Source organism: Amia ocellicauda, chromosome 6 (genome assembly GCF_036373705.1).
Source record: "Amia ocellicauda isolate fAmiCal2 chromosome 6, fAmiCal2.hap1, whole genome shotgun sequence".
Lineage (NCBI taxonomy): Eukaryota > Metazoa > Chordata > Actinopteri > Amiiformes > Amiidae > Amia > Amia ocellicauda.
In genome coordinates this window covers 20,977,208-21,001,927 of record NC_089855.1, presented here as the reverse complement: position 1 = coordinate 21,001,927, position 24,720 = coordinate 20,977,208, and the positions used below count along the sequence as shown (strand labels likewise).

At 37.3% G+C, this 24,720-nt stretch overlaps 2 protein-coding genes and 1 non-coding gene across 4 annotated transcripts in view; 2 read left to right on the top strand and 1 right to left on the bottom strand.

Moving 5' to 3' along the window:
* Positions 1-496: 496 nt before the first annotated feature.
* Positions 497-5,584, bottom strand: ccdc122 (coiled-coil domain containing 122). Of its 2 annotated transcripts, none has more exons than XM_066706641.1 (5): positions 4,940-5,584; positions 2,870-2,976; positions 2,117-2,515; positions 1,665-1,781; positions 497-706 (listed from the first exon to the last, which is right to left on the bottom strand). In XM_066706641.1, the coding sequence occupies exons 1-5, from the start codon at positions 4,983-4,985 to the stop codon at positions 557-559; spliced, it is 819 nt and encodes a 272-aa protein (XP_066562738.1). In that variant the 5' UTR covers positions 4,986-5,584; the 3' UTR covers positions 497-556. The 2 variants fall into 2 exon arrangements, with proteins under 2 accessions (XP_066562738.1, XP_066562739.1); XM_066706642.1 differs by lacking the exon at positions 4,940-5,584 and adding an exon at positions 3,768-4,159.
* Positions 4,246-4,359, top strand: LOC136752109 (U5 spliceosomal RNA). The gene has a single exon (XR_010817273.1). It is a non-coding gene; the product is annotated as a U5 spliceosomal RNA (small nuclear RNA).
* Positions 5,585-8,807: 3,223 nt separating the features above from the next.
* The window catches only part of enox1 (ecto-NOX disulfide-thiol exchanger 1), a 71,668-nt gene continuing 55,755 nt past the window's right edge, over positions 8,808-24,720 (top strand). The window contains exon 1 of the mRNA XM_066706637.1: positions 8,808-8,905. The gene's annotated coding sequence lies outside the window, so the exon portion shown is untranslated. The remainder of the gene's footprint in view (positions 8,906-24,720) is intronic.

Sequence of the window (24,720 nt, the reverse complement as noted above, 5' to 3'; positions counted from 1 at the left end):
CCTGTTGCGACTAACATTAAACACACGGGGAATGGCCGCATGGGTTTTCATAGCGCAAAACAGCAATCAAGTCCGTGGTGTGTGAGTGGAAATAGGCTGAATGTGTTTCTCTCTTTTTGCTTTTTCAAAGTACCCTTTGTATATTTTAATAATTGAGGTCTTCTGTTTAACATGTTTGAGTTTCTTTTGCAATAGGGGACACAAATAACTGATTTCAAAATGTGGTATTTGTAGTTTTTGCAAATCACTCAAAACATGTTATGTGTGTTTCTTGCATGTCACTATTGCATTACGTCTTCATTGTGGCCTTGTGTTGGTTTACTTTGTCCCCTAGAATTGCATTGCTGCCCTGTAATGACATTACTGCATGTGCAAAGACAAAATTGTAACCCCTGTCCTTAGTGTCTGTTCATGATACAATCAAACAAGCAATTATGTTTTTATGCATGAATTCATTCTGAATAGATAAGTTAATACAAGACATTGTGATTTTGTGTGTTTTATTTAAATACTTCCTAACAGAAAATGTTAAAAAAAAACACAGAGTATAACTCGTTTAATCTGTGATTACAAAACATTTTCTGAGATCTTCAATTTTTTTCTCCATCTGGTGAATGTCCCAGATCAATTGTCTTTTGTTGGACTGGGCCTTGTTCAACTGACAATGAAGACGCTTCAGAATTGCCTCACATCTCCTGTTTTGTATCTGTTAGTAGAAAATAATAGAGATGTCATCAAGATATGACCATTAATCTACTGTGATGGAAAGATGCTAACATTTTAAACGATTACTACTAGTACTACTACTACTACAGCTATGTTTATTAAAATCAAGTAATATATTTGAGGTTGAACTATGGATGAAAAATGACTGCTCCAGTCCCTTATAGATGAGAGCACAGGGAGCTTACAAAGCACACAGTGAGCCTTGAATTTCCTGTGGGCAAGATTTCAGCATATGGGTTTGAATTATTTCAGGTTTTATGTTTGGCCAAACACCAAGCTTGTCAGATTGTTTTGAGCAATGACACATGTGGAGTAAAGAAATGTCTTTATGCTTTATCGATGTAGTTTTCTGAAGGCCTGCAGCTCATTAAATCCTAGATATATCAAACTGCTAGGCAATGGTGGTGTTGTTTCCAATCCTGACATTCCCTGTTAATACCTGCAGGGTAAATGTCTTAACATGTTTTTAGCCAGACTTAATTATCATTATATAAACACTGGATGGATATGCAGTGTTTTGTAGTAATTCTTCAATAGGTTCACAATCTGATAATCCCATGAAAGACCATTCCTGCCATAGTAATTATTTTACAGAATGCCAATTATAAACTGTCTATCATCTAGTTAATACCTTGCAATGTTTCCTGTTTTGTCCAAATGAAATTCTGATAAACATAAATTGGCATTCCCTCGACTTATCCTGGTCCCCTCCTAACCCATCCTCAGTAGGATGCTACAGACAGCCAGACAGATGGTTGCAAGCTACATGCCGTCTCTAGGTATTATGCATTCATATGCTTCTAGGCTAAATATTATTTGTATTCCCATCATGTGGTTTAATATTTTATGATAGATTTATGATTTATGGTAGATTATAAGCAATGCATTTACTTATACTGGATAACATTAATCGGAAGGTATATTGATAAAAATCTCACCTCAATATCCTTCTTCAGTTGTGTGTGAATTCCCTGTTCCTTAACAATGCATACAGTCTTGTCCTTGACATTCTCCTTCATCTCTGATATCTGTACCTTTAAGTCATCAATTTCTTCCTGTCAAATTAAAAAATAATGAACAAACGTTTGGCCCTTTAAAAGAGCATGTCAGAAAAACTCAATTTACACAAAAAAATACACCATATGTAATTGTTTTAAATTAAACCATTAAATAAACAAAGACCACAGTATACAATGCTTTCTACAGTGAGTCACCTTGGAGTGCATTTATCTTCTGAGAACACGCCTTTGAAGACGTCTGTAAGTCTTTCTGTATCTGAGCGGTCTCCAACTTATTAACAGCTTTTGCCCAAATCTTTCCTTTGAAGCATGTGCATGCAGAGCTGCATGTCACATTCATCACAGGATTTACAAAAGCACTGTCACCTCACCTGTACTTGTCTAACTACATTTCCCTCTGGATTCAGAAGATCAATCCTCAGCTCCTCCTTCCTTTGTTTAAGTTTTTTAACTAAGTCTCTCTTGTCCATGAGTTCCTTCTGCGTTGCAGTTTTACCTTCCACTTGAGAGACAACTTCTTTGTGAGCTTCCATTTTATTTCGGTATGTGTTGTGCCCTGCTAACAGCAACTGGAAGTTCTCCTCCTCTTGTTCGATGCTAATTTGAAGCTGCACATTTTCCATGTAGGCAGCTTCTGACTGGAGCTCCAGACACTCTGAGTGCTTCTGCAGCTGCACCATTTCATCACCAAGATTGTGGATTTGTTTCTCAGTTGTTTGTAACTCAGATAAAACTGACTCGCTGGCCTTTCCTAGCTCTGAAAACTGGACCTGAGAAAGAATGATTAAAAAAAGCATTCTGCAGCAAAATGCATCACTTTTACCACACAATGCCTTTACATTAACTGCAGACTGAATGTCAACCGTTTCTTTTTTTTAACCAATTTGAAAAAAAAGAATAATTGTATTTCTTCACATCACATCACATTAAATATCAAGCATTTAACTAAATATCTGACCTAATATTTTACAAAATAAAATCCATTTGTAAACCAGATCTATAGATTCCTACTGATAGATATTTATTAAATTGAAACTTATACCTAAGAATTACATTGTTGTTTTTTAAGGCTTGGTACTGCACATTATTTGAAAATGTGTGAAGCTTTTTTCTTTATCATTCACCTTCAAGGATGTCAGGATTTGTCTGCTTTTCTTTGCTTCCTTGGCTTGTGCATCCTCTTGCTGCGAGACCTCCACCACATCCAGTAGAGCAATGCAGGATGGCAAACCTGTTTTAAATCAGGTATATTAGTATTCATGATAGTATGTAAGTAGAAGTGTATGTATGTATATATATGTATATATGTCAGAAATAGTGATACTATAGCAGTATGTATGTAACAGTACTACACTGCACTACAGTATATTACACTACACTGCATTATACAACACTACAGTACACAACTGCACTACACTACATTACATAACACTACAGTACTACACTGTATTACATTATAGAATATAATGTCATACACTACAATGTACCACGGGCGGACTGGACTGTCAGATGGTCTAGAACAGGGGTGCTCAATCCTGGTCCTGGAGAGCCCCAATCCACATACTCTTATATGTCACCCTAAATCACCAATGTCTTAATACTGGGAACACATGTGAGTTATTAATCAATTAAGAAACTCAACCAAGGGAAGTCTTCCTCAGGAGGTTGCAGGTATTCAGATAATTGCTCCAATGGTTTCTAAAGCACTGAATTTACCACACCACCTGCTTCATTTATCAGAATGAAATACTTCCAGGTGTTCATAAATTGGTTATACAAGGGTGACCTCTAAAACCTGCTGGATAGGGGCTCTCCAGGACCAGGATTGAGCACTCCTGCTCTAGAACTATCCTCAAACAGTTGCTTTCAATTACGTTGAGTTTTTTTGGAAAATGCTTAAATAAAGGTGCAAAACTCTGATCAATATAATACAAATTATAATTGTTATCTGATGAAGGCTTTGATTTTATTTTGCGGTCCAATTTTCAGAAGGTGTTGTCGGTTCTGTCTGCTGCAACTTACCACCTGCAAATCTCAGCAGAACAGAACAGAACGACATCATTAATCAGACGAGTTCTTATGATCCAGGGAAGATGAACCGGTGCACGCAATAGCATGCAGAAACATCTTAGTTTTATAAAGCACTTCTCCTCCCCAAGATGATTCCACATCTCTTTTCCAGGTCACACCACCTTATACCATCGTCCCTTCTTCTGTGTGGTTTTCTTTTAGGGGCCCTCCAATAGAAAATGAGTAATGTGTTGTGATTTGCATATATTTCCCAGACTGCCCCCCGGCCAACTTTTTAGAAGTTGTTCTGCAAAACTAAATATCGTAAAAGATAGGTTTTAGACCACGGTGGTTTAAACCTAAACACCCTGATGGTGTGTCTTAAACAGAAGGAAGAAACCAACATGCCCCCCTTACTTTGAGAGTTAAACCATGACTCCAAGTGTTAAAGCCATGGCCCTGGCCTCACGATGTGCGTGTCAACAGTTATCAACTCTGGCTCCTCTTCAGACGCATAAGCCTTTCGCCTTTTACTAAAGACTTCCGTGGAGAGGAGCGTCCATGAGTTCCTACTAATTTTTGACGCCCTGCTCACTGCGGGGCTCGTTTGCTGGTCAATAACAGACAGTGGAAGTAATGCGGTGTGCGCATGCGTACACAGTGCGCCAATCCTGCAGGTGAGCCGATTTCACACCGTCACGCCTTTAATATGCAAGTGACGTATGGGACTACACAGTACAAAGTAATGTCGTCCTTTATTCTCCTGTAAGATAGCACTTTACAATGTTTTGATTTCCCTTGACTGTGACCTAACATCTTGTCTGCAGTGCGGGATGTAAGACCTCATTTATTGTATACACTTGTGTAAATGTGAATTTGTAATGTGTTCAGTAATACATTGCTATTATTTACATGTAGGCCTATTTGCCGCCTATATGAGCTCAAGTGATTGTAAAATTGCACGAAGATAAAAGCCGTAAACAAATCATAACTCTGCTTCGCGGTCATCCCGGTCTTTTCCCACCAAACTACAGGAGATAACATGTCTAATACAGTAAGAGACGCTCTTCACACGACCTAGTTTACAAAAAAAAAACAGGGAGAGAAGTTCATTTTAGGTCTTGTTTATGTGTTTGTTACCTACATTATATGCGCATGAGTTCGTTACGGATATTGAGGCCTACCCTGCTGAAGCATCCCGCTTTGATCCTCGCCGCCGTTTCCCGCCATCGCGCCGCCTCGCGCGCACGGCCAGGCTCGAGACGGACCCTCGTGCGGGCCCGCCGGTGCGCGCGCAGGTTGTGCAGATCCACCGTGCAGCCGTTTAGGTGCTCAGACTGGTGCAGAGACGGGATGCATCAATACGTAATGGCGACATCACAGATCATTAAATATGATTGGAGAAAAAGCGTGCCATGAAAGAATCGTGTATAGAAACGCTTCACTGCAAAGTAACGTGAAGTTGGCCTAGCTGTGGCGGAGCTATTGGTGTTTTACAAAATTGTTCTTGCTAGTGCAAAAAGCTGCACATAAACTCAGCTAGCTATTGGAAAAGAAATCAACAGGTTGCTACAGCTTAACACCTATTTCTTGTTCCTCCTCCCCCATCTGCATTGGATTAGACTATATATTGAATCTTTTTTTTTTTTTTTTTTAATGAAGCAAGCAAAACATAAAATGATTACACGAATCCCCTTACACTTATTCGTATACCCAGTAAATATAAAAGTCTTATCGGTTGCAAATAATATGTTTGTACCCTATAAAACTAAGATTTACTGCAACCTAAGCAGACACAATGATGCAATGAAGGATGAGCTCAACCTTATTTTCTCGCTGAGTTGAACAGTTCCTCCTGTGAACAGACCTGGGAAACCCCCGGAAATTCAGAAAGCAGAAGGGCCTGTCAAAGTGGTTGCACAACAGACGACTAGAGAACCTCCCGATGGTTACATTTGCACAAGGAAGTGCAAGCAAAAACTTCAGAGTACAATCATAGACAGAGGAACTGAAAGAAGAGGAACCTGCCCGCTTTCAGACATGAATGGACATGCATCAGAAAAAAAAAAACAACAGGAAATTTATATTTGTAAATATGTCCATAATCACTGTATTTCAGTCTAAGAAATGAGGATGTCATGGCATCAGTCTGAATCAATCTGTTCTTATTTAATGATGTAATTAGACATGAGGATCTTCATAATGGTTAGTTGACAGTTTTATGATCTAAACCTGATAAACTCTACTTGTTTTGAGAACTTTCTAGATGATGGTCTACTCCCTCATTTAACACCTTAAAAATTCTGCTTAGAATAAAATGCCCAAAACAGAACCCAACAGCAAGTTTCTGTGCTGTAAAAAGAGGCATTTGACAAACAAATCTTAGATCAGGGGTTTTGATTTATCACCAAAACAATAATTTAGGAATAATTGATTATGCATTCCCCAAACTTAGACATATTTTCTCATGCTTAGATAATAATTTATATTAGTACAATGTCTGTTGTTAGCTTATGAAATATAAATATTCTTCCGTTTGCAATTCTTTATGGTTCAGTGCAGGTTCATATTTACACCAGCAGAGGGAGTAAAGTGACTAGGTAATCATCATCACAGTTTAAGAACATACAAGTCATCTCAGCCCAATGTTTGTAGAGGTAGGAGTGATCATTCTTTACAATGCAGTAATTGTTTAATAACCACACATCTACTCTATTATGTTAACATAATTTACAAGCATTAAATAATACACCCGTAATGTAAAATAATTGATTGGAAAAACAACTCTTAGGTGTCTGGTTTTTATACAATCTGTTGGGATAGGAAATCAAATGTGTTTAAATTAATATAAATATGTACTTCTTAATGTACTGTCAATCTCTAGATTAAATGAACAAAGACACTTGTAAAACCAAGTGTAACACATATGTTTGAAAATAATAAGGCTAATTAAAATTGGTGAAATCCTATCTAAAACTATAATTCTGTTGTATCCAGCTGTCAAGCTCTTTACAGGTTCCTACACAAACAGAAAGGATTCATGCTTCATGGCTCAATGACTTTCAAAGTTGGCTAAAAGAATTGCTGGATGATTCATGCATTCTGCTCAATCTGCACAAGCCTCCAGGAAAAAAGAATTGAAGAGATTAGTTTGAAAGCATTATTTGATTATTTCATTAATAATGGCACAGCAAGGCACACAAGGCCTGCTTTAAAAAAGCCATGATAAAATCCATGCAGTTCACCAGACCTTTCAGTTTGAAATTAGAGCTGGAGGTCATTGGTTAATGTCACATTTTGTTGCCCTTGTGGTTCTGAAATTTGGAGAGGATTGGAGGTATTTTATTTAGTTAGTTTATTTCTGCCCAAAACAAGCACACAAACCTTTCTTTCATTCATTATGAATTTCCAAAATGGACATATTTTCCAGATGTGATTACTGAAAGAATAAACCAACAGACAAATAGAAACAACTAAAGAACATCTGCGGTATTTAGTTTTACCACTGCTCAACCTAGATAATACATAATTAGGACACACGCACACGCATATGTGTATTCCTTCATATGAACAATACTCAGCTCCTTGCTTTTTATACAGGCTGTTCCCTTATAATACACAAGTAACTATTTATATGAATAAATAATCTAAATACCAGTGAGAGGAAAGGGACACTCCGCATGACCAGACAAGCTGATTTATATTATTTTGCTTTTTCTAAGCTTCACATTAAATTATAGTGTCCTAAAATGATGATACAAATAATGCATTCTCATGTGCATTAGTATTATGAAAGACATTTTCTCCCCATGCTCATTCGAGCATAACGGTTATAAAGATACATTCAAAAAACATGATTCACGCCTCTCTCATCCGCACAGAACAACAATAAGTCAGCGTGCCGTGAAAGTGTGAGGAATTGTTGTAAATCTAAAGGTCACAGCAGCGAAGCAATGAAATATTAATCACTCCAGTTATCAGATGCATTATTGAAAAGGAAAAGAGAACAAAAAACACAGATTTTCCTTTCAAACTTCGAGGCACAATATGAATGAAATATATACAGTGTATAAGATTTTGTAAACACGAGGACCAATGATCACCATCTGTGATTAAATACATGCATGAGCAATTTGTTAACGTTATCAATGCAACACATGCGAACAGCTCAGTGTTGGTCTTCAGCATCAGGCCCTTAGAGCATTAAGGACCCAGCATATACCTATTTTGGCATCTATATTTACATTGCATTAATATGTTAGTATTGCACTACTGACATTTCCATCACTGACTATCATTTTTCCACGCATGACTGTGACGTTTAGAATACCCTGCAGGTATGGCCAAGCCTGCAAGTTAAGAAACCAATTAAATCAAAAACATAAAATACACAATACAACTAGACACACAGTCATTAACAAAACGTACATAATGCATTAGTCATCAAAATACTACACATATAATAATAATAAGTCATATGAAACGTAATGTCATATGAAAAAGCTACATCATTGCTTTATATACCATAGAAGTCATCAACGTTTCGAGTATCATCCTTTCCAGTCTGCCCAAAAAAACCCTATTAAAAATAGCAATGCACTGTTATATCCATAGGCTTTTGCAATTAAAAGCCATATCCTGGGTGGAGACATTTCTACGATGTTGGCAGACCTCTTTTCCATACATCGATATGCAATGCTTTCTAATACACGCCTCCGGGTCTTTCCTATATATATGTATATATATATATATATATATATATGTGTGTGTGTGTGTGTGTGTGTATGTTCCTCCACAGTGCAGACCGGTGTGTCATACATGACACACATGTCTCCTCCAGCACCTGGGATGCCCTGGCACGTCGCGCCGAAGAGGCCGTCCGCCGCCGAGTTACGCGTCTCGCTCGGTCATAGGCAGCTGCAATACAGCCCGGCTGTGAGATGCATCCCAGCCACAGAGCAGGAGGAGGTTAGACAGCCGGGGCGCTCTCTCTCTCTCTCTCTCTCTCTCTCTCTCTCTCTCTCTCTCTCTCTCTCTCTCTCTCTCCTCTCGTCTTGCTCGCTTCACGTCAAGGGATATATTTGATTTCCGCCACCAAAAGAAGCGTGACCGCCTTCACAGCCGAGACAGCCCGGAAACTTCTCCTCACGGTAAGAGGCGAGTTCATTCAATTGAGCAGCGGGCTGCCCGTGTGTCTGTAGCGGCTCGGAGACGAAGGTTGAGCCCGTGACACCGAGAAGCACAAGCAGCCCTTAAGCGAGACGGATCGCCGCCGCGGATGCCTGCTGGCCCCACGCACGGAGCCCAGGCAGCGGTAGGGTATTGGATTATGTTCTTGTGCGTGTTGTTTTGAGCCATGATACAGAGGCACGGAGAAAGTGTCTGACAAAGAGAACTAAGAGTATTGCCGGAAATATAGTAATAAAATGTAGCTGATCAGAACTGATACACTAATAGCATGCTTTGTGTTGACCATGCATATAGAATACAGTTGTTTGCAAAGTTGTGTGTGGATGTACATGAATGCAGGTGCATTTCTCATTGTGTTAAGAAAGCTGGTTGCTTTAAATGCACTTGGAGCATTTTTTTTTCAAATTGCTCTCTCTATTAATGCTCTAGGGTAGGAGGAATGCATGCCTGTGAACTTATATGATTTAAATACGTTGTTCTAAACGTTACATCTAATACATTATTATATAGTGATGCGGTGCTGCTATGCTTAATTTATTTAATGCCAATATCACATGGGTTGTCTACTAAGGTAAGGTTTAGTTATGCACACACACACAAACATAGATTGTACTTACATACACATCAGTTTTTTAAGCTATACTTTATCAGGACCTCACATTTAAATAGCATTATTTTAAACTGAAGGTGCATCTTAACCGCCATTGTGTGTTATACTTTTAATCCTACGTGTAGTTTTAATACGGATTTTACAGAGAGTTTAAAGGATGCTATAGTCCGTGTTTCTATTGTGTGAACGCATGCACTGTGATAATACAGGTGTCCTTGAAAAAGGCACAGCACAAGCATCTGAGGAAACACGCTCGGAGTTGTGCACACTGCACACCAGGGCACAGCAATTAACCAACCAAACGCGCCCTGCCGATGCCCTTCACAGCCCGGGCAACGGGTTCAGCACCATGGAGAGAGACTGGTTCAGCAATGTGGTACACAGGTGGCGTCCGCGAATCAAGTCAATCCGAAAGTCTTTACTGAGCTCAATGTGTATTCTTTCAGATGAGATCACTTTGCTATGCTTAATGGGTTCTATTTGTTTTAATTAAAAAGGTGTTTTGACACTTGACAGTACTGTCCCAATGGAGCACTATAGCAACGAGGCTGCTTTGAAAAGTTGACTGCAACAAGTTGGTCACACAGGAATAGTGATGTTGTAAAATGAATCCGAGGGCTGCAACGAGTCAATTGTCATTTGTAAAATTGTAATCTGGGGTTTCTGGCCCTAGGCGACAACTAAGGAGTGCATGCAATGTTTGATCAGTCACAAAACTGTTCACCCTCATGCATAGACTGTCCAAATCAAGTATGAACATATTTCTCATAGGCCATGCAGGAGAGTAAATATGTTTAGTTTTTTAACGAATGTGTTATCTCATTGCCAGACTTATCCACTTGCCTAAAGCTATGTTCAATGTATAAATGTCTACCACTGTGGCATATTATTTTTGTCAATGATTTATACAGTTTATATGGTTTAACAATCACTCACATATCGTGTTCTACATATTTACAAGGGTACCAACATCACTATTTTAATTAATCTACACATTACAATGAATAAAATAAAGGTAGCAGAGAAGATTATAATGTAATGTTTGTAATGTTAACAGAAGTGTCTTATGGAGTAATAGCACACTGCTGTGTTATTACCCATGGGTAGCTCATTCCACCACTATGGCGCATATTGTTTGGCACAAAAGCAGTGGGTTTTCTTGTGACAACAGCAACAACCCATTAACTCCCAGAACTGAAAATCAATTAACTGTAAATTGTCAATTTTTTCCATAACACTTCTGCAACAATCTCATAGGCAAACATTCTGGCATGTGCATCTATATCTAGGCCAAAAAGTTAGATTCTTTGGTAATTATGTTTGTGTATCCCTGTGAAGACAAGGTAAATACATTTCAAATGTGTGTAAAACAATCTAGAAAAAGCATGCTATTACATCCTATGAAAAAACATAATGATTAGGAAATGAAAATATAGCAAAAGGTTAGCAAATAAGAATAGAATTGAATCTGAAAATACACCAACAGTTTTGTAGATGAATAAATGTTCATTGTATGAAGCTGCATTCCACTTCGTCTATAACAATACAGAAAATAAGATGCACTGCCTATCAAACCCTGATCTCACTGAAATAGGTTATGTCTGCATGATAGAAATGTTTCATAACACTACAGGATGCGGATCTTTTGATGTCCTACAAGGAACACTAAATTGGATCCTGACTGTAATAATTAAAATTGCTGCTGATCTAGTCACACTTCACAGGCATTTTATTTATAGAGTGATGAAAAAAATGTAAAGCTCTCAATTAAGTTTGATGTCCATGACAGCATGAATCTTAATGGAAAATGAAAAACTAAAGACAACTATTGAAAGAAAGAAAAAAACTTAATTGGATTCTAGGGCAAGTTTCCCCTTCTTTGACACTGTGATCCTGGCTGAATTAAAACTATTACAGATGGCTAGAGACTGAGAGCAAATGACACATAGCAATTTCAGACCTCATGCAGTATGTGCAAGTCAAACATAACATGGATATCCTGGGTAAGACAGGTTTAGTCATAAATCAATATTATACAGACCACAGTATATATGTTCCATCAATGCATTTCAATATGATTGAATGGAAATGACACTACATCTATGAATCATCTGTGCAAATTTGGATGTATATATATATATATATATATATGGAGAGAGAGAGAGAGAGGCTACAGATAAACATAACTGCAAAGGAATTCCTCCAAAAAATGAATGAATAGCAACTTGAAAATTATGGTCAGTTCAACTGTATTGTGAATTCCTTTTCAATAAATTAAATAAATCATACATTGGTACAAATGCTACAGTATAAACCATAGTTTAATGCTCTATTGCTGTGCATTGCTGTGCATGACCCTGAAGGCAGGTTGCAGAAACCACAGAGAGATGGGGGAAATTCAAATGCTTCATGTACATACTACATACTGACTAATACAAAATAATTACCAACAAATTTAAAACTGTTTTTAACAACATAAACTTGAAATCCCTAAGCAATAATCTTTATGCAGATATTTTAAATGGCACATGGAAATAATTCAGCTTTTAATAAATGACAAAAAAAGCCAATTGTTGAGATGGAGAGAGAGAGCAATAGAAAGAAAGAGAAAGTAATAAATATAGAGAGAATGAGTGATTTAGAGTCAGAGATTTTAAGGAAAAGAAAAAACAGTCAACCATAGTATAAGTATTTTAAAGACTTTTTTCATCACAGGTTGTGTGTGGTTTACAACGTCATTGTAAGTGTTCTTATTTCATAATTTGTATTATACTATTGAACACTACAGAGCAATAGCTTTTGCTTGAACAGGCCATTTTCTTTGTCCCTCTGATAAGATTTTGCAGAATCAGGATAATAGCTTGATTACCATTTTAAGGCTCTGGTGTTGGCACAAAGGCTTTCTAAGAAATAGGCTGCCAGTAACTCAATCTCATATTTTGTTAATGTCTTAAAAAAAAAAAAAAAAAAAAAAAAAAATCCTTATTCAGTGTGAATACACTGCTACAGTTAACTGGGGTGACTCGGTAAGACAAAGTTTGCATATTGGTAGTGGCACAGATCAGCTCATAGATGCATGCTTTTTCTAGTTCCTGCACTTTGTAATTTTTTTTTTCAGGAGCAGACCTAGAAACTCCACACATAGAGTACAAAATAACTACCCCCAATTAAACTAAAACATATTTCATGACCATTTCTGCCCTTTTTTAAAGTATGTTAATACACCAACAATAATTATAGATCTCACAGTGAGTCATGTACATTTCGGTGGACAGCTGTGCTTGTCATTAGTCTAAAGTTCAGCCAACTGAGCTTGCTTGCAATGCTGCAAATGTGAGGCCTTATATTTCTTGAACTGCTTTTCATTAATATTCTCTTCACAACTAAAAACATTGCCATAAAGACTGGCTTCATAAGGAACAAAGGATTGTCATGCAGCTGTCAAACTGTTGCAAAAAAAGCTCTGAAATTATAGATCACAGCTGAAAATCGGTTTATGTTCAATAATATAAAGTTACTTCATGCCTATTGCTTATTTAATCTGTTTATTTTCTGCTCATATTAGAAAAAAACACATAAAAGGACTAAGGACATAAGGTATTGTGGTCTATTGCAATGATGAAAAAGGAGATGCTATCAGCCTTGACACACTTTTGCTATCTGTGCAGGCTTCCACGTCAGTTGTCACCTTTGTTTGCTTGACATCAGTTTTATTAGTTTTGATGCATTGAGTAGGAAGATAAGGATGTCTGCATTTTCTTTTGACAATCAAGATCATCATAAATAGTATCGCCATCTTTTATAGATACTAAAAGTCATTGGCTATGGCTTTTTATTCTGTGGTTGCTTAAATCTTCCTTTCTGTGCTGTGTAGCCATTCTGATATCGAATTTCACTTTGATGTTGAGAATTGTAATGCCGAACATGTAATAAGCAGCCTTTATATTTAGCCTGTTGGACTTTGAGATAGATTGTGACTTGGCATCACATAAGGTTTATTTAATTTGTATTGAAGTCCATCTAAATGCAAGTTTGAAATGCAATTTGCTGTCTTTTTGTTGGTGGGATAAAGAATGGGTTCTGCAGCAGTAAGAGCAAGATAAAAAGACTCCCTCTTGTGATTTGTGAGGGTGAAGTCATTGCCGTCTCTTTCAAACTAAGCTGTGGCTTATGTCAATTCTCATATTTCAAGGGGCATATAGAATATATATAAATAAGAATCAGTCATATGTCTGAGAAATTAAAATGATGCTTTTAATGTTTGGCTTCTTTGTTTTCAGTCTATTTATGTAATTTTGCTCATTGTCATAACTTCTCTTCCATACGTGTTCATTTTGGTACTGTATATTTATAATAAACACATTTCCATATCATATTTCCAAATACAAACAAAATGTATGTATCAGGGATATCATTTGAGGCATCAAAAAGGCCCCAAATATGTTGTCTTTCAGCTCCCCAAGAATGTTTTGAATTAGAGTTTTTTGTGAAATAACACCACTGCTAAACACTGTATGTGTAGGAGCTTTTAAATAGGTATTTGGATATAATTTTAATTTAATAGTGTGGCATAGGCAGACTGGCCATCGGTCAATTCTAGCAAATGCCAGAAGGGCCGGTCCATTTTTTAGTTCGGTGGGCTGGTTGATTCCCATGTGGGCCGGTTGCCCTGTGGAGACAACCGGACCACACATTGCCAACACCCCCCACCCCAGAATGCACTTTGTCGGCACCCAGAACCACACTTTAGCAACCCACCACCCCCCCACCGGACCGCACTTTATTGGGTCAGGGCCGTTTTTTGGTCCCAGTCCACCCCTGTAATGTGGTATTACTGCCAGAACAGTAATTTTCCAGATTCACACATCAGTTCTTTACTCAGTTAACAAGTATTTTCCCTGACTGTGGCAGTGGAATTCTTATTGTATAACCACATCATGACCTCAATTATTTTTCATTTTTTCCTCAGAAGAACATTTAAGGATTTCTTAGCAGTGCATGAGAAGATAAATAATGGTGTCTCAGATAAGAAACAGATCCTCAGTCTTTAAATTAGGAAGCCGAGGACACAGAATACTCGAAAGAGATTACTACTGTTTCACTGAGTATTCCTGGCAAAACTTTGACTTTAATTTTTTTTCACTGTTGAGAAACAGTGAAGTATGCAAAATTCTCTTTCTAGTGGAAATGTTGCTTTGCATATTTTTCACTGTCAGAATGTCCTCTTATGTTCAGTCTATCCCAGTTGTACCTCATAGCAGGTTTTCTCTATGTATTGGAATGTTTCCCATGAAATATACATCATAAGGTTGTCTAACATTTCTAAGTAAGAAAATTATTACAATCAAATATAAAATGTGTGTTTTTGGGAGAGGATATGTGCACTGGTCTCATTGGAGTCAAATCATATCACTGCTTTTGTTTTAGTTTGTTAAGCGTTTTATTTTTATACTGTTTTTTTGTATTGTAATGTCCTTTTGAGGGTGTGAATGCAATCACATGTTTGTTCTCATGTTTTTCTGGAATAAAATCCATCACTAAACAGTTCAATCTATAATGGGTTGCTGAAATATTTGGCTGGTGATATCTGGATGGCCAACTGTTAGTCAGCTCAGTTGTCTGCTATACTAGCATGGGAGAGGGGAAGACAACATATACTTGTCTCCCAAAACATTGCACTGGCACGCTAGCTGCGTATTTTCGCTCAATGACTCCACATTTCAAAGATCAGTGCTGCGGTATTATAGAGAGAGCTAATAGAGCTGGAACCACTGGAAGCTCATAAGAGCAAACCACAGAGACCGCAGAGGAACGCATGGCTGACTTTGGTGCTGGCAGTCCTTGACCTGTTGTGCACTCCCTCTTTGGTCATCCCTCCGTCTCTCAGCTGCAACAGTCTGTGTTTTGAATCTCCAATCTGTGAATCTACAGGAAACCAATTTTGCATCAAATGCATGCCTGTCATGACCGTTATACCGCATCTGATTTTTTATTGTATTATTTGAAAAGATTTTTTTTCTTTCTTCCTATACATATCATAACATGTGGAGAGTCAGCATGCCTGTCAGTAGCCTCAGTTGTGATGAACGAAGATCAAAATAGAGAAATTGATTTTGATAAATATTAATGTGTGCTCAACATTTTACATCTGTTTTATTACACAAACTGTGTAAGTATACAGTGGCATGTCGAGACATTATCCGATACATTTTTCCATCAAATTTATGATTACTTAAAATTTTCTATACAAGTTAAAAGTCTTGATGCGATTTCATCAATATTCATAATATTATAAGCATATACAGGGTTATTTTCAAAGCTCTTGCACCAGGGAAAAAACATGTAAGTGTTTATATGTGCAAATCTGGCAAGAGTTCAATTAAAGACACTTTTTCACTTAAATAAATTGAGTAAATCTGAGTTATTGCTGCACAATCACTATAATTGAGAATAACTATGATATTGTGACCTTGTTTCATTTAATGTAGGCTATAGATTTAACATTTTAGCTGGATTCTATTTGGACATAAATAAACTAGAGCAAATGTTTACACTAGAGTAAAAAGCTTTGAAAGTGTCAGTGTGGGTAAAATAAAAATAGAGTATGATTACCACAAGTAAAGTCTGTTTAAAGCTTTTGGAGCTCATATTTTATGCATCTCGATAAATGATCCCTCCTATTATCCAAAGTTGAGTTGCAAGCTTTGTTGCTCTGCCTGCAACGTTATACAGTCCAAGCAGTAATTAGGATGAACCCAAATATGTCACTTGCAAGATTTTGAGACATCCATGGTGTGGTTCCAAAGGCAGCTTATTCTTGATTTTCCTTGTATGAAAAAACATGCATTCATAATGAAATCTAATTTAATAATACAAAAATAATGTTTGGCTTAGAATCTTCCCTGCTGCTCTCTAGAGAGTTGTGAGCTGAATTACTGCATGAGACAATTCAGTGCAGCTGTTAGATGGGGCAGAAGCAGATCTACAGTGAACACATGCCAGAGGACACACCCTCAGAAATTGATCATTTGTAAACAATTTAAATATTTCACAAAAATACGTTTTTCTGCATTAATTCACATACGTCTTCACACTGTGCATTTGCAAATATGCAATATAAACTTCAGGTTTGCAAAGTACTGGGGAGCACATTGCTCTTTGTTGAGTTTACTGACTGCATTTGTTGTGACTACAAGTCATTTTTAAGAGTAGCAGCTCTTAGGAGGAGGAGACCCATTTAAATGTGACTAGATGTTACAGGCTATTGTTAAATTGTTAAGTATTCTTTGCACAGGATTCTGTCAGGCACAGTGTAAATCCCTAGTTGCAGCAAGACAGTGAAAAACATTTCTGGGGAAAAAAGAGAGGATTTATTCTTAAAAGAAGAGCAGATTACTTTTGTCTTTTTCCAAGGAACAATGGAGGAGATTATGAGCTTCTCTGATTCCAATGAAAAATCCATTCTTCATTAGACTTTTCACCATGGGAATAGAAATTTGTTTTAAATCTTTTTCTCTTTGAGTAAATTTTAAGGTGCCTGGCATGCCTAGAGAAGAACATAAAAATCGATGGAAACTTGCTATTATTGCCTAGCTTGCTAAACCCTTTATCTCCGACCAGCTGTGATAAACATCCTCCACCCAAAAGCAGCATTTTATAATCATGGACAGCAGTGACGACGTAAACCAATTTCAAATTGTTCTTCCAGACAGATTTTGCTGTGTTTTTTTAACTGCATGTGATCATGGGCTCTTGTATGGGTGGAGTGATATAGAGCAAATACCACACGGAGCAATATCCTTGTGTATCCAGTATTCTCACAATATAACAGTAACATATTTAGATTAATTATGTGAACATGGCATGTACAGTCAGGAAAAAGGTTGTGCACATTAATTTATTTCCAGCTGGGAGGTACGGTGGATTCATCTACACATTGTTTGTATTATTGTATCTCATTATGTTTTATTTGTTTCCTTCAAAATATAAACATATCAATGACATGGAGACGATGTGTTAAATTAAATGTGTAAATTAAGAAAATACGTTTTAAATGTAAATGGCAAGACAAGGGTACTCTTTCTTTTCCTTCTCCTCCTTCTCCACCTTTTAAGCAATCAATATGCCTAGACAGCTAAATTGTGACCTGAAGGTCAGCAAATCTCTGTTATTGCAGACTAGCAATTTTTGGCTGTGGGAATTCATGACATCACAAGGAAGTCTAAAGCTGTGATTTTGTGCATTGTAGGTTCGGACAATCTTCAATCTTCATGTGTATGCATTGTTTTAACCTCATGTTGAACACAGCTCTCATGCAAGTTTTTATCTGCATTATTCCAGTGTAAAGATAGGCTAGAGTTGTAATCTGATGATGAAAATGAAATTAAGCTCTTTAGTACAGGATAGATAATATATACCCAAGACACACTGTAATGTTTGGGCTTGTTAGGGATCGGCAGAATGTAGTTTGAGGGATCTTTTCCAAATTATTCCTGTGACTTTGCAGCAAACAACTTTAAATTATATTGTTAAGTCTACAATATAAAACAACAAACAAGCTAAAATGTAAAACATTGTGTATCCAGTGGAATTTATAAATCAACAAATTTGTGAACTTTTGAACCCAGTATGATCCTCTCTTTTACCGTCAAAATAAATATGAACACCACATCATCATCTGTGGAGCTCACTGTCAGTTTCCGTGGGAAAGATGAGATTGAGTGTTGATTGGAGGGTAAAATGAGAAACCTCAGATTGTTGAATTCAGCCCAAGGGGTATTGATTTAATTCAATAAGTGACGAGGCAGAGGATTATTCATTTCCCTGCCCTATACGCAACAACAACCCAATTATTAACACACACGTTTAGCCTTCCTTAAGGCGTGAAGGAATGCATGTTACTTCAGAGAAAATATCTTCTCTTTTCTTCATATTTCTCAGGCTTGTAACGAATCCCAGTAGGATTCCAATAAGAAGACAATAAAACACTCGCGCACGCACACACACACAGAGCGCAGTGCCCTGCCAAACTCCAAATAAATCACTTTAAATCTAATCAGAATGAATCAGGTAATGAAACAATTTACTTGCCGTGGTTATTTTAAATTCAGAACAATCTTGCTAATGAAATCAAATTGAGGCCTTTTTTTAAAAATAAAAGATGGTCTGGTTTGCTATCTTCACATCCTCCCCTTTCCTGAGACGCACACACCCTCCGTCAGCCCATTTACGGTGCGCTCCCAGGAATCGCTCACGTTACGGAGACATGTGAAAGAGAGGACGTCACGGCCATTTGTCATGTCTAGGACCCCTGTTTATCTATGAGCTCCATCATAGTACAAATCCCTTTTTCTCTTCAGTGAGAGGAACCAAAGAGATAAGGAACGTATGCAGGGTGACACTTTTGAAGCCCTGACATCCAAGAGGTCCTGTTCAAACGAAGAGAGCATTAAACATTCCCTCAGTAATACATCACTTTCACACATTGTTAATTCTGTGATGAGCATCTAAAAACTCTTCCGTGCCCAAGGGAGATGCAGGTTACAGTACCCTCCCCTCATCGTGCACACGCCCCTGGTATCAGAAATAAGCAATTGCTGGGGTATTGCCTTCTAGGTACAACGTGCAAGAAAGAATCAAGGAGAAAGTATTTGCATTCATCCCAAAGGTAATGAATGTAGACTGGTGCAGTGATATCTAGCAAGGGGAATGGTTTAAAATTTAATGACTTTTACAGGAGGTAGTCGTTTTTTTGAAACAGTGAGATGCCCAGAGCAAAATCTATAATCCTCTTTATTGAAGGGAGAGGTAATGTATTCCCTTGGACTCTCTCCTTTCGCAATGCTCAGTTGCCTTTTTTCTTCCACTACAAACAGAATATTTCGAGGAAGAATACAGATCAAATTGTGAAAACTAATGAAAAATAATGCTTGTGATTCTAGTTGATGTGATTACAGATAGTGTCTCAATCAATCTTAATGTACATGTTTCCCCCTTTAACCTACTATATTATGAACATTCAATCTGATTTGATAAAGTTTAGATTTCTTCGATCATAAAGAACGTGTAGTATGAATTGGTAATGCTGTTGTCATAAATCCTGCTTTCTTAATGGAGTTTTAATCTGAGGTTCAAGAGAAGGACAATCACAATGTTGCCCTCGACTTCTGCCTTCCCAAGCATAAATATAACACAAACAATTTCCCATCATTCATCGCTTTGCATCCCTCCTCCACCCCAAACACCACCTTTTCAGCAGCCCCATAACTCTGAGACACCCATGTCAAACTTATGTTGTTTCAATGATAATCCTCGTCACGAAGCTCATTTTTGACAAGAATAATTATACCACAGACTAAAGAATTGCATGCTGCTGATTTATGAACTTCTTTATTAAACAAGATTTCAGTTTACAAAGTATCATTTGAAGGGCAGCTTCAGAGCTTTGAATTAATCAACATAATGTTTCCATAATTTTGAAAGCTCATCATATCCAAATAAGGAATCAGCTTTTATATTTTATTAGATGGACCACATTGGGCTTCAGGTCAATAGAGGTTTCCTTGGCACTGATATAAACCAGAAGTCTATCCTAATGGTTATATTTGTAACATTGTAGGTGATAAAGCCAAAGGTATTTTACATACCATTCTAAAATACAATATTGTGGGGAGATTGTGGGAAAACATGATAATTCATTTGAGTTGTGGGCAGCTTTTAATGCTTTTTGATTGATTAACATGCCCCATTTAAATTGCAAGCATAAGTATAGTAGTAGTATATATTTTGCTTTTCGATCTTGTATTTAATTTCTTTGGTTTTCTTTGGGAAGGATACCAATGAGCTGTGAGCATTGCGTTGAAAGACTGCAACCCCTGGGGTGGTGCATAGCAGCTATTTTGTGCCAGCAGCTTACTACACAGCAGATAATTTAGAGAAGTGATAAATGACTTAGCCAGTTAAACTGCAATGGAAAATTTAGGTAGGCTAGAATGATGAAATTGAATTCAGATTGGATACAAGTTTTAGCTTTCCTACGCATTTAAATTGTGCACCAGTATGGACCCCAGTTAAACTTTTTTCCCTGAAAGATGGAATTGAAGAGAAATCAGCATATACAGATGAAAAAGGATTAGTTAATTTCTTTCTAAAAGGCCATATTTACATACATCTTTGAATGTGCCTTTACCACAACCACAAATCAACTGGTTATAAAAAGTGTGAATAATTGTACAATGTGTAAAACATTATATGTTTTGTTTATTTTAATAAGTGTCTATCCTGCAATAAAGACATTACTGACTTTTATAAGATTGCTTTAGGAAGTAAAATAGACTTACAGCTTCATTAAATCCTGTTCAATGGTCAAGACTCAACTCAAATCTACCTGCAGCTTCTGTGCATTCAGATTGCCAGCCAAACTGAGCTGATTAAAGAAATAACAGTGGTAATGTTTCTCCCTACCTTTCAAATTAATACTTTTTGAACTCAAAATTGATTCTCTTCAACAAGTGTAGGTAAACTATACTTAAAAAGAAAACAAAAAAATGTATTGTTCTCACAGAATTCAAGAGAGAGAAGTTGGCTAGAAATGCATGCACAGCTCTACCTGGACCTTAAACCCAATACAGAATAATAAATTTTATGTTAAATTCCTAAGTGAGCATATCTAAGCTAATAACCTAATAGTAATATGCATTTTCGTGGCACATTACTTCTGTAGAAATCAGATGTAGGAAAAAAAAGGGAAATGCTGTCCGTCCATTGCTGGCTTCCTGGGCTGGAACTAAGTGACAGTAGAAACAGGGTATTAGTGCAAAATTGGATGGAAAAATAAGAAGTTGATTTTTCAGAACCTAATGATTACCTTATATTTTGGATGCTTACAAGCCTGGAATTAATAAGAAATGTGGCTTTCGTGAAAAGTTCAAACTCAACTGATCGACTAACAGTTAGTGTGATCTTATGATGACAGGCAAAAATCTATGCAATCTTTTTTGGTATTCAGGAAGGCGAATTTTAGGTAATTTTCCCAATGTCATTGGTAGTCCATCTTATTTTAACAGCAATCTGTTTCCAGAATCATGTTTCAGTGTCCAGAATGACCAATCTTTAAGCATTTAAACATAAACTCTGACCTATTGCTAGCTGCTTGCTGATGGCTGCTCTAATAAGTAAGTTATACACAACCTGATGCAGATGGTCTTTCGTCTAGAAATAGCTCCCTTGGAGAGCTGGGAATCTGAATGGAAAGCCAAGCATGCTAAATAGGCTGAATTTTTTTTAACCCAAGGCATTAAAGCCAAGTTCACTAAAAATCACTATGAAAACAGCTTGAATTTTCCTACAAATAAATCCGTTTTAGTTGTTTAGTGAAAGCAATACATTTAATTTTAATTTGAGAAATGCACACTAGAAATAAGGTGACCTAGCCTTTTCATTTCCACTGAGTTTAAGCATGCATGCAAACACATGAAATGCATGCACATAGAGTAATAACACACAAACCTCCTTTCAAACACACCAGTGGGTAATATATAGTTTTTTTAAATATTTTGTGATGTTTAAGCAGACATTGCCATCTATGCTTGGTTGTGTTCTGCCTGAAGTTGTTTCATTATAGAATGATTTATATGTGTGCTCAGTGAAAAATTGATTGTGCCAATAGGTGCGGTGCAGCTACATAATGTTAGCTATATCAGAACAGCAAGTGGCAGATTGCACCTTCCTTGCTTTGATTGATCATAAGTGCTTAGGTACCACCTTACTGCTAAGGTTAACATTGAACAAGGCTGCAAATAAAGGTCACTGTTGTAACAGTAATCATTGCAAAGCAGACTGCTGAATTATGGGTGTTGTGGATTTAGGCTCTTTGTGTGAATAAATCTAGCTTAATAAAGCACATACGCATGCATCTGGCATTTCTCATGTTGTTATTAATGAACATCCAGTTGCTCATAGCCATACAAGTACTGCTTTATGGTTTAGGACATCAATTAGGTGAAAAATACTTATGTATGTATTAATGTACTGATTAACTTATTTACTTAGGCTACTTAATTGTTTTATTCATATTGGCTAGTTCTGTGCAATAATTTACCTCAACATTTCCTTGTACCTCTGAATGGGGCTGGACTGATTCACATATGCAGAAGCATGCATTTGGCACACTGACGCACACGCATACACACATTTCATAACCGCCCACAGAAATCTGTTGCAAGCACATCAAACTGTGTTCTGTCAGCTCTCACTCTGTCTAATAAATTATGCTTGCTAAGAAACAGTTGTTGTTGTTTTTTCCGGTGTGACTAAGAACCTTCTCATTATAATTGTACAGGAAGGCCAAGATTAGAGCTATGATGGCTTTGGCTCCTGCCTAACACTTTCTTGTGTCTGAGAATACCTGCTGCTTTTGACCATGTGTGCAGTTTGGGCAGAACATTCTGAGTTTGACTCCTGCTTGGCAGACGAACAGAGACTTTGAGAAGCCTTGCCACATAAGGAGAGCTATATTGCTAGTCACTTTCTCCTGGAAGGCTATATGGCAGAAGCAGGAAAGCCATCTGCCAACCTTAACATCATTAAAAAAAAAAAAATCAGCCAGGTAATAATTCTTAGAAAGGACATGTTTCATCCCCTACACTCTTGACTTTTGTCACAAGATTCTGAGCTTCTAGCTGTGATTTAGTTAGAAATTGCATTTGGCTAGTGATTTTGTGCACTACATCCACCCTGCTTTACATATGAACAAAATTATTTGTAGGTTTCATAGATGTTTAATTCCTTTACAGTCTGCAAAGTTTAATACATATTCTAAGCTTAGCATTAAATTTAGTTTGAGGACTGGAGTTGGTGCAAAATGAGGAACGTTAGGAAAATGTAATATATTTGTGGAATAACCATTCTGGTGTAAATATCTCTAAGCTTGCAAGAAATATGGAATGGGACCAAAAACGTATATAGTATGCACAGGACCTCAGTTTCATATCCCACCCCCCTTTAACATCACAGGTATTGGCGTAGAAGTTGTAGTCCAAAGGGAAGTGTGTTTCTTTCTGTTATATAGCACTATTTCTTGCAGAAATCGAATGTAATCTCTGATATCCCCATAGTGGTCAGGACCATGCCCAGCATGTGATAAGATCAGTCTTTAATGTAGCATAACAGCCAGCTATACAATGTTAGTTATCTAATACGTAATAATAGTTTTTAACTATATTACGTCTTTAAGGTTGTCAAAAACATAAATGCCAGCACAAATGAGAAGAATGATCTTAGTGGCCAACACTAAGTGAGGGTGTAATATAGAAGAAGAATACTGAGCAGACAGTAACGCTGTCTGTGCTACTCAGATCTGTTAGTTTACTGGCTCCTGCAAAATACCAGACCTCCTGTTGTCTGTGTAATTAATGCTCCATTGAGTTTACAAACAGGGGAAGCCTTATGTAATATGATCTTCACTTGTTTTATGCTATATATGTGTTTTTATGCCTTTAACCATTGGCAGGACATCACTACCCAACAGATATTAGCAGTCTTGGGGTAAAACTAGGATTGAAATGGACAGCAGAACAGAGAAAAAAAACAAAAAAAAAAACTACCAGGATTTGTTCCCATCATGGTCATAATTATTATTTATTGACAGGCTTTAACACTGAATTACTATAATTTCACCATAAACAAAGGCTGTGTGAGAGAGAACCACTGTCTGCTCATCTCCTCTATTTTGTCACTTACCCAGCCTGGTTTTATGGATAATGCCCTTTCTTCCTCAGTAAATTAATTTAATCATATGTGACTTAAACCTTGAATCCGGAATTACAGTGTTCTGCTTGGCTGCACTCAGCAGAGATTCACTGAGTGCCTGGTCTGCGCCGCATCTGCCATGCAATGATGTACACCATCACATGCTGATGTTTTGTATCCCCTGCCCTGCGTTCATTACACCCACTTCCTCTCTTCCCACAATTGGTGGTTTAGGAAGCTGCCAGAATATTAAAATAGAAAAACAGAACTAAACTTTAACCTCTCTTTCTCATCTCAGCACGCAGGCCTCTCTCTCTTTCTGAGTGGCCCTGCGTATGTCCTTCACGAGAGAGCATCTTCTCACCTGGAACATTCGACTCCTTTATCCTTGCCACATGGCTGAGTCTAACTGACACA